Genomic DNA, 10,051 nt, shown 5'->3' with positions numbered 1-10,051 from the left:
ATCCTAGAGATAATAGGACGGGCGCCTAGGTTGCGTCATGGCACATAGGGCGCCAGGTAGGGAGTCAGTAAGATTCATCTTGTGACTCCTAATAGGACCACAGACTCTGGAAAGTCCTTTAACCAAGTTTGCCTCAGTTTTCTCAATTACAAAATGGGCTGCAGAAGGAAATGGCAATCCACTCCAGTATCTGTGCCAAGAAAACCCCAGCTGGGATCATGAAGAGCTGGCTACCACTGAAATGACTCAACAACAATAAAGTTTCTTGAGCAAGGGAATTGCCATGGTCAGACGCGCACTTTAGGAACAACCACTGGCAGCTGATTGGAAAATGGGCTAAAGCAGGGAGAAACCTGAAACCAATTAGAGGCTATAGCAGTAGACCAGGTAAAGAAGATGAAAGTCTGAACTAAGGAGAAGAGTGCAGAGAAGAGGAGACATGGGGAAGAGATGTTGAGGCAGAATGCACAAGATTTGGCAGCCGTTTGGATGAGGGTAGGGAGAAAATAGAACGGAAGAATGGAGGACTTTCTGGGTTGTGACCTCTGGGTGACTGGAAGGAGGATGGTTCGCTAAGAGGAAGAGGGAGGTTTGGAAGAGGAGTGGGTTAGGGAATAGATCATAGCTTCAAAGATCTATAGCTGAGGGACCTCAAAAACTGTCTGGACCAACCACCTCATTTTACAGATGAGGAAACTGAGGCCCTGGGAGGTTAAAGGACTTCCTTGTGGATAAACAGTAATGTGAGTAAAAATCAGAGGCAGGTTTTGAATTTAGACCTTTAGATCCCACTGGATCTCGATGCCACCAGAATAACTTCTTGAGTTTGTAAAATAACTTCTTCAGTTTGTAAAGATTCCAACAGTTTTGGACATGAGCTTAGATGCCTATGGAACAGCAAGATTGAAATGTCTAAATGACAGTCGGAGCTCCAAAGAGAGAGCTTAGAGTCGATATTGTAGATCTGGAAACCATAGGGGTAGAGATAAAAAAAAAAAACTGAAGCCAGGGGAGCCCATGAAGAGAGAGATGGAAACAGAGATTCAGAGGCAGAGATGGGCGGGGAGCCAGAGAAATATAGAGACAGATAGAAATTCACAGAGAGACAAACAGACAGAAAGAAGAAGGGAGACAGAAATGTAGAGAGGCAGAGAGAAATTCACATGGAGAGAGACAGAGAAAGAAGAGGGAAGGCAGAGAAATGTAGAGACAGAAATTCACAGTAAGAGAAATGAGACAGAGAAAGGGGAAGACAGAGACAAAGAGAGACAGAGACAGAGATTCAGAGAGAGAGAGAGAGAGAGAGTCAAAGAGATAGAGACAAAAAGGCAGAGATAGAGATTCATAGAAAGTGAGAGAGTTGGAGAGATAGAGAAGAGGTACAAGAAATCTCTGTCCAGACCCTCATTTCTGAGCTCCTTTGATTCTTGGGGCCATGCAAGGAGCAGACAGTCTTTCTCCTGCCTCATGGCTGGGGAGGTCCTACTCTGCTTAATAAATAAATGTTTACAGAATGGAACTGAATTGCTGTCTGACCCATCCTGTAGAAGGTGGTTTTGTGGGTCCCCCCACTTCCTACCCTTCCCCTTTCCCACAACCCGCAGAGAACTCCAGCCGGAGCGCCTGTGGGTAACAGGCATGAAAAGCCCTCCAGAGAGGCAACGGGAGGCAGCCTGTGTGTGAATTGGGTTTATTTACAGTCAGTAATAAGCAAAATAAATATTCTCAAAGGCTGAAACGACAACGGGAAAGAGAAAAAGAGAGTGGTATCAGCCTAGGCAGTGGGTGGGGAGGACCACAGGCCTCAGCCCAGCTCATCTCCCACCGGGTGAAGACCAGCACGTGTCCATCATGTTTAGGGGAACCCCAGAATGCACCGAGGCTCAGCAGGCTCCCGAGGCCAAGGAGCAAACAAGAGGGGGGATAGGTTGGTGTGGGAGAGGAGGCTGGGGACAGGGCTGGAATCAGATGTCTGAAGCCTCCTCTTTATATTCCTGGGAAAGGGAAGTGGGAGGGGGTCCTAGGGCCTGTCCACCCTGACTTCCTTACCCCACACTCCCATTCTCCTGGGACTGCAGCATCAGCAGGCAGGGATTAGGGGCAGCTCACGCTTGGTTGAGGTTGAAAGACGGGATTTGGGGAGGGGGGCAGGGGGTAGAGAGCCCTCCGGGGGACTGCTGTTTCAGCAGATCAGCTCCCCCTCCCTCTGGCCGGGGAAGGGGCAGGGATCTCACGCTCTGCTGTCTGTGGGATCTGTACCCCAACCCAAGCAAACTTTTTAGCACCACTGGCTGTGGTTCCAGATCTGGCAGCAGGTGACGGGGTGTGGACATTGCTTGGAGGATGCCCAAGTCCTCATCCAGGAGAAGGCCCAGAGGGTCTGGGCGAGCCAGAGCAGGGGCTCAGTGATGGGGGCTCATGTCCTCCGTGCCGACCCTGCCCCACACGCCCACCACGAAGCTCTCGATGTCGCACTCGTTGGCCCCTCGCACAATTCGGAAGTATCCGTTCTCTCCCCAGGTTGGGCCCCACGAGTTGGCTGCCGTCTGTTAGGGAGAGGGGGGGTATGAAGGGAATAGGGGCGAGGGATCCCTTGTTACAAGCAGGCCTTCCACTGCTGGAGCAGCAGCTCCCTGACACAAGGGCCCTGCCTACCCCCGCCCCCATCCAGGGGCTCTCTGGGTCTCTCCCCTCCTGCTTCCCAGGACATGTTGGGACTCACCCAGTATTTCACCTTCTGTCCATCGGGCTGAATTTCCTCTCCCCACCTTTAGGACATGAGAGGAGAGTTAGAGTAAGTTCACAGAATATCAGAGCTGGAAAAAGTCCAGCCATTACCCCAAGGAGAACACAGAGGTCCAGAATGGGCAGGGACTGGGCCCAGGTCCCACAGCAAGACCTCGGATTAAAAGCCGGACCTTGTGGTTCCCGGGCCAAGGACCCTGAGCTACACCCCCACTGCCCTGGCCTCCCCCCTCAGAGGTCTCCAGCCTGGCCTCCCCCTTTCCTCAATCCTTGGTTACCATGGTGACTGGACTTGTTGACTACCAGTCTGGCTTTCCTCCTGGAATGTTTCCTGCCCCGGGGGTCACCCTTCCCCCTCCCCTTCATGCCCTCAGATGTACCAGGAAGGGGGAAGGGGAACAAACCATTCCTTCCTAGTGCCAAGTGGAAGGGGGCAGAGCCCAAGAACAGCATTTGGAGTCAGAGGCCTCGGCCCTGAGTCCTAGCTTCCTCCTGTGTCCATTAGGACAGATTTATCATCTCTGCCAGGCAGGTGTGGACAAGGCAGAGTCTGACAGGAGAAGGGGGCCCTGTATGCCCTCCCAGCTCCACTGCTTTCAAAGCAGACAGAGCCTAGGAGCTCTCAGACAGTGCCTGCTCCAATGATCCATCCTACAGAGGGGAAGACTGAGCCTCAGAGAAAGGAAGGTCTGGACCAAGCCCAGTCAACAGTGGAGCTGGCATTGGAGTCTAGGTGCTCAAATTCTGAATGTGGCCCCCCTTCCCCTTCACTTGGATGCCCCTTTTGGAGCCCCCAGACTGCCTGCCCAGGTTGCCCAGAAAGCCCTTCTCACCCCGTGATTTTGACGGAGTGAGTCCCATGTTGGCGGTAACGTTCAGGCTTCCCCAGACTGGCCGGCGTGTGCTTATAGATCCCACTCTTGTATAAGAAGAAATCTTCATGCACTTCCAGAAGGGCTGCGGGCACAGGGGTATCTGATGGGCACCTGCTCAGGGCATCCATCAGCGCGTCCCTCTGTACTCAAACACCAGGATCCTCCACGGCTTCTCACCCCCTCCCCACCAAGCCCCGTCTCCCGTCAGGGCTAGGGGTGGGGACGAGGTTCTGCCCTAGGCTGCAACGGATGGGCTGGTGGCCCCGGGTGCCCACACCACCCCATCTGGGCCCGGGCACGGCCTGGGGGCTGCACTTAATGTTAAGGGAATAGGTCTCTCGAAGGGGTGTCTGCTGAGAGCTCTGCCTGACAGGTCGGGGGGGAGGCACAGAGCTCTGCCTGACAAGGGGCACAGAGCCTTCCCCAACAGGTATGGAGAAGGGGGAGTGGCCATCTCAAGACAAGGTGGTATTTCTAAGGTCTCTCCCAATTCCTGAGCATGGAATCAGGGCCGGGGAGGGAGAGAAGGGCAGAGAGCAGAGGGTGCGGGGATGGGGGGGAAGCTTTTACCTTGGACAGGCCCATTCTCCATCAATTCCTTCATGATGTCTTTCTCCTAGGGAATGGGTCAAGGCTGTCTGAGGGGTCCTTAGAAGCCAGATCCCCCCTCTCTCCACACCAGGTCATGCCCTTGCCTGGGCCGCCCTGCCCCAGAGGGTCTCCCCCCCCCTCCCCACCCCATCAGCCCAAAAGCCCAGACTCTCACATGGGAGGAGAGGCGATAGGGAGGTGTGGCCTGGTAGATGTGATTAGCGTGGGTCCGGCTGTTGGGGCAGTGGGCAGTGGCCTGGCGTTTGCCCCGGCCCATGTGGCGACTGTGCATCATGCACGGGGCCGCAGGGGCTGCCCCGTTGTGATCCCCCTCAGAGAAGGGGTAGCAGTTGTTGGACACCAGCCTGTAAAGAGACAGTGGGGAGGTGGGGATGGGAAAGAAGGTTAAGGAAACCCCTACTCAGTGGGTCAGGCTGGCCTCTGAGGTGCCCCCTGCCTCTCCTACCTCCTCCTCAGGGGCCAGCGTCCTCTCTTTAGAATTATCCCAGTTCTTCCTCTTACCCTCCCCCACCCTCCAGAAGCCATGCTCATGAACTCCCTCTGGGGTCCCTATCTGCAGCACCCAGGGGCTCCCTCCATGCCCACATTCTCACCCACGGCGACGCAGGAACCACCAGGCCCCATCAAGCCGCCCGCCCCGGCAGCCGTGCTGATTGTGGGTGTTGCAGGACAGCAGGTTCTGAGGGGACAAGGCTGGGCTCATATGACCCATGGAATGGATGGAGATCCGGTCTGAGGCCACGGCTAGAGAGAGGAAGAGGTGGCCATGGGGTCCAGACCCAGGCTCTAGCCTAGCCCATGCTAGTGGCAAACCAAAGTCCCTGGTCCTTGCCCAAAACCCAGGCCCAGCCCCAACTCTTAGCTCCAGCCCCAGCCCTGTCCCAGCTCTAGTTTGGGCCCAGCCCCAGCCTCAAGCCTCAGTCCCAGCTCTAGCCCTGACCCCAGGCCCAGCTCCAGCCCCAGCCTGGCCCCAACCTTATCCCCAGTCCCAGCTCTAGCCCTGACCCCAGGCCCAATCACAGCCCCAGCCCCTACCTGCTGTGGAGAATGCCCAGGAACCTGCACAGTTGCCCTGGTCCAGGGGCTCATGGATTAGGCCAGGCCATTTATTGGAGGCACTGAAGGCTGAGGGAAGAGTTTCATCTGGTGACATGACCATCTACAAGGCACAAACAAACCGTTGCCCCCTGAGCTTCCCCCACAAGTCCTGGGCCTCGGACTGACTCGACAGACTCCCACTTTAGGAGTGAGACCCAATAACTGGGACCAGAGTGGCAGAAGAGACGGGTGAGGGCTGTGCCCAGGATGGGCTTCAGTAGTTTGTATTACTATAATGAGCAGTTTGTGCTGACTAAACACCCAAGCCCCTAGTCAGCTCTAAACGATCTAATCCAATGGCCCTCCATCTACGATTTGGGGAGGGGTCCATGCTGAGTCTTTCGAGGGTAAAGGGAAAGGAATAAGCACTTATTGAGCACCTACTGTGTGGCAGGGACCGCTCAGTGCTTAACTAATATCATCTCATTTGGTCCTCACAACAACCCTGGGAGGCAGATGTTACGACAAGTCTCATTTTTACAGTTTTAGAAACTGAGGCTTAAATGACAGGCTCAGAGTCCCACGGCTAGCTGGATTTGAACTGGACTTCCCCACTCCGGGACCAATGAAGCACCGGTGGGGGGGGGGTCCCCCAGCACTTGAACAACAAGAAGAAGAGGAGTTTCAATGCAAACTTGTTTGTGTTAGAAACACCTCACCAGACCCATGGGCCTCCTGACGTGGAGGGAAGGAGGCTGCCATTATTCACATTGCACAGAGCGGAAAGATAAGAATCCAAAGGGGACAATTCACAGGCTCACAGACCTTGAGCTGGAACCCTCTAACTCAACCCCCAAATCTGACAGAGGAGAAAGGACGTCCCTGTTCCATACCAATCTCTCTCCAGGTCTTTTGTGGGGTCCCTTGCCCCTCCTCCTCTGCCCCTTCCTTGTACATCCTCCTGTAAAGTCTGACAAGCTATTCAAGGCCACAGGGATGGAGGCGAGGAGGGAAGGGAGCGCCGCTGAGGGGGCCCCATGACCTGGCCAGCAACCAAGTGAACACAAAGGCAGGCAAAAAATAGCCGGGCCTGGAAGCCCAGGAGACTGGGGGTCACTGGGCTAGAGGCCATTTCTCCAGCCCCAGGGGTCTTGCTAGGCTCATCTCCACCAAATCCTATGTCCCTTGCCTAACCCGGGACACAGATGGAAGTGTTTTTCCACTCAGAGCCTCCTCTGGACCCTTGTGCCGGGGGTGGGGCTGGGGATGGGGCTAGGGGTGAGAGGATGAGGGTTGGAGAGGGGACAGGCTCAGAGCCTCTTCTGGACCCTTGGGATGGGAGTGGAGGGGTGAGAGGGGAGGGGGAGGGAAGGACAGGCTTAGAGACTCCACCTCCAAATCTGAGACCCTAGGCTTGTCCCAAGGCAAGCACAGCATTGTGGGGTTTCCCAGAATTGGCCGGGGGGAGGGAGGAAAGGGGAGAGGGAGAAGGCTAGATTTGGATCTCAGTTTCTCCATTTGCAAAACTTGGTCCTATCAAATATCAAATAGTCTACAAGTTCCTTCTGGCTGATTCTGTAAGTAGCCTTTTGGCCATAAGCAAGAAGATGCTGACAATGTAAATGCATCCTGGAAGAAACTGGTGGAGAGAGAGGGATCAGAGACAAATCAGCCTTTAGAATCCTTGGATTTGGATCCTGGTTCAGATGGGCCAGGGTCAGTCATCAAGTTTCTACTGATTAAGTTTTCTCATCTGTAAAATTATGATAATAATAGTTCCTACCCCAGAGGATTGTTGTGAGGATCAAATGAGACAACTGCACGTTCAGAGGTCTGAAAACATAAAGTGCTTTAGAAATATGTTATTATTGTCAGAACCCAGATATAAGAGGGAGCTTAGAACCTGGAATGTCAGAGCTGGGAGGGCCCTTAGAACATGGAATGTCAGAGCTGGGAGGGCCCTTAGAACCCGGGATGTCAGAGCTGGGAGGGTCCTTAGAACCCAGGAGGTCAGGGCTAACAGGAAACTTGGAATCTATGAATACAGAATGTGAGGAGAGAGGAAGGAGAGAGAATTCTTGAGTGCACCCAGCGCTTTAGCCTTTACAAAGGGCCGTACGGCAAGTCTAGATGTCCTAACTTCTGACCCGAATTCGAAGCTGTGCTGGGCACAACTGTGTGACCTCAAGGTCCCGAGCTCCCTTTTCTGGTGGGTGGGGCATCTTGGACAGTAACTGGGGCATCCTGGGACTTCCTTGTTTAAAGCCCCTCCAAAGTACTCACTGCACGTGGGGACCCCCCCCCAAACTCACTTGTATCTCATTCATGTTCATGACCGAGGAGGTGGGTCGGACTGTCCCCAGACGGTACCGGATCCCTTCATCGAGAGTCATCCCCCAGAAAACGCTATGGTTCCCAGCTGTCCACCTGCGGGTACAGGAGGGGCAGAAGTTACTGGGGTTCCGGGATGGGGCAGGGCCCAGGCTGGAGGGGAGATTCAAGGAGAAGGTGCGTGTGCAGGCCCAAGTGCATGCATGGGTGGGGGTGCGGTGCTGGAGCTCGTGCTGAGAGAGAGTGAGCCAGGAGGGACATGGCAGGAGCCCCAGGCATTCAGGCCTGGAGCCCAGTGGGCTCTTACCCATAGTTGCCCCGGTTAATGGCATCGATCAAATCCGGGTTCACCAGGCAGGGCTCCTGGTCACACTCCCATTGCCCATCTTCTTTGCAGGTGCTGGTGAGGAGGAAGGAGAGGGTTAATGCAGAGCCTGGGGGGGGGGCCCAGTCACACCCCCGGGAGCTCCTGCCCCTCCTTTGTGCTCTAGCCGGCTTCTAGCAATCCCCGGAGGGGGAGGCAGCAGGAAGGAAACTTCATGTCATGTCAGGAAGTTGGGGGGGGGACGGTCACTGCTTCTGCACGGTGTGTGGGGCCTTCACAGGAATGCTTCCCCAGTGGCCCTGATTCCTGGAAAGGGCTGGGGAATAGTGGGGGATGGGAAGGAACCTCGGCCCCTGCTGTGAAGGAGGGGGATTCCATTCTTGGAAGGGAGGCAACAGAGGCTGATTTTGAGGACTCTGCCTAAGGGATCAGGCCTTCAGTGCTCACTTCCCACACATGGGGTGTTAACCACTTGCCCTCTGGGAGACACTGAGGGGCGGGGGAGCAGCCGCTCCTTGGGGAGTTGGGAGTGGGGAGGATGGACACTTTGTGCTTATGGACAGCAGGAGAAGATGAAGGGAGCCCTCCACCTCCCGGGGAAAGGGGAAAGTTTCTCTGGGCACCGAAGGGTTAATGTCCAGCCCTCCAGCCTCTCCTCCCAGTCCCAAGTCTGGAATTTGGGACCTGCTGCTATACCCAGTTGGCCAGGTCCCATTCCGTTTCTGCCTTGTTCAGACTTGCTCTCGGAGCTCAAGGTTGGGGGAAACTTATAGCCCCCAGCTCAAAAAGAATCCCTTTAGTCTCAGTCTGTCCGTCTCTAGCGCACTCGTCCCTCCCCCAAGTCTCCAGCACAACCCCTCCCTCAGAACCTCTTTCCACCCCAACCCACCCCACCCCACCTCCAGCCTCCAGCTGGCTCAGCCTCAGCCAAAACTGGGCCTGGGCTTCCATCAGGCTCCTTAAAAGGTATTGATTGAGGCCCATGGGAGCCTCAGGGGGTGTGGAGACAGGCACAGTGGGAGAGAGACTTGTAGAAAGACAGAAATGGCAAGGAGGCAGGGGAAAATCAGGAAAGCAGAGGAAGGGGCAGGGAGGAGAACGGGCCCCCAAGACCCCCCAACTGCCAGCTGGAGTCCCTGAAGATGCTGTCCTGGAGGTCCTGGGACCCAGCGACCCCACTGAGCCCTTCCATTCCAGGGGCCCCCAGCCCTTCCCCCCCCCCTCCCCAAAGGCCTCCATCACTCACCATCGGTTACAATTGTCTTGGTAGGTCCCAAAGGTTGGGTATACTCGTCCCTGATACATACACCCTGGGGATGGGGGAGGGGTCAGGGACTGGGGTCAAGATGACCAGGCTGGGCCCCTCTCCCCCACACTCTGCCACAGCAGAGACCTTCCTCCCCCTCCCCAGTATAATCCCACACATCTTGTTTCTGGACACATTTTTGACTCTCCCCCTCCCACCCCCCCACCCCCACCCCAGAGTTCAATATCCTTCCCCTTTACTGTAAAGATTCCCAGGCCTCTCAGTTCCCAAAACACATATTTAGGCACTTGGTGGCTTGAACTGCTCGGGAGGTTGGGATGAGAGGAGGAGAGGGATTGGGAGGGGAACCCCCCAGAAAAAGCCCTTAAAAATAGAAAGGAGTCCCCGGGGTTTGGGGGAGGGAGGTGATAGGGATGTTTTAGCAAAAGAAGAGAGGAGGAGATGTAAAAGTTGAGGCCCACCCCGGGAAATGATGGGGAGAAAAAGGATTGAAGATTTCCCTGTGACCCCTTTAGGAATTTGGTGGAGACTGGGTGGTGTAGAAAATGGGTGGTGGTCAGCAGAGGGAACCCGTTGGATCATCCAGTGTGGTAGTTGAGAAAGAGGTGGGATTTCCCCCAGTTGGAAAAAATAAGGCCCCAAAGGTTGGAAATCCTTTCCTGAAATGGGATTTTTTTTGATTAAGGGGAGTGGACCTCTGGGTGAGTGGGGGTGGGGCTGGGTGGGGCTACCAGGCCAGGGTTAGGGAGAAAGGGCAGGGGAAGGGGTTGGCCCAGGAAGAGAGGGAGAGGTTTGGGTTTTGTTAGAAGGGGTTTTTTTGGGAGGGGGGAGGAGTGAGGAAGGGGTTAAAACTTTTTA

The 10,051-nt window shown here is 55.2% G+C and overlaps 1 protein-coding gene across 1 annotated transcript; it reads right to left on the bottom strand.

Moving 5' to 3' along the window:
- Positions 1-1,676: 1,676 nt before the first annotated feature.
- Positions 1,677-9,327, bottom strand: TINAGL1 (tubulointerstitial nephritis antigen like 1). Its single transcript, XM_031962256.1, has 10 exons — positions 9,173-9,327; positions 7,909-8,001; positions 7,583-7,697; positions 5,268-5,391; positions 4,826-4,976; positions 4,387-4,576; positions 4,191-4,236; positions 3,579-3,702; positions 2,723-2,768; positions 1,677-2,546 (listed from the first exon to the last, which is right to left on the bottom strand). Exons 1-10 carry the CDS (start codon positions 9,229-9,231, stop codon positions 2,403-2,405), a joined length of 1,092 nt encoding a protein of 363 aa, XP_031818116.1. The 5' UTR covers positions 9,232-9,327; the 3' UTR covers positions 1,677-2,402.
- Positions 9,328-10,051: the final 724 nt, after the last annotated feature.

This window comes from Sarcophilus harrisii, chromosome 3, assembly GCF_902635505.1.
Source record: "Sarcophilus harrisii chromosome 3, mSarHar1.11, whole genome shotgun sequence".
Lineage (NCBI taxonomy): Eukaryota > Metazoa > Chordata > Mammalia > Dasyuromorphia > Dasyuridae > Sarcophilus > Sarcophilus harrisii.
This window is presented reverse-complemented; position numbering and strand designations above follow the sequence as displayed.

Excerpts from the sequence above, each read along its gene's own strand:
- TINAGL1 (XM_031962256.1), bottom strand. The coding sequence starts at position 9,231 with ATGTATCAGGGACGAGTATACCCAACCTTTGGGACCTACCAAGACAAT. Across the intron at positions 7,698-7,908 it reads ATTAACCGGGGCAACTATGG|GTGGACAGCTGGGAACCATA; the intron begins GTAAGAGCCCAC and ends CTGTACCCGCAG. Across the intron at positions 3,703-4,190 it reads GGAGAATGGGCCTGTCCAAG|CCCTTCTGGAAGTGCATGAA; the intron begins GTAAAAGCTTCC and ends CTGTGCCCGCAG.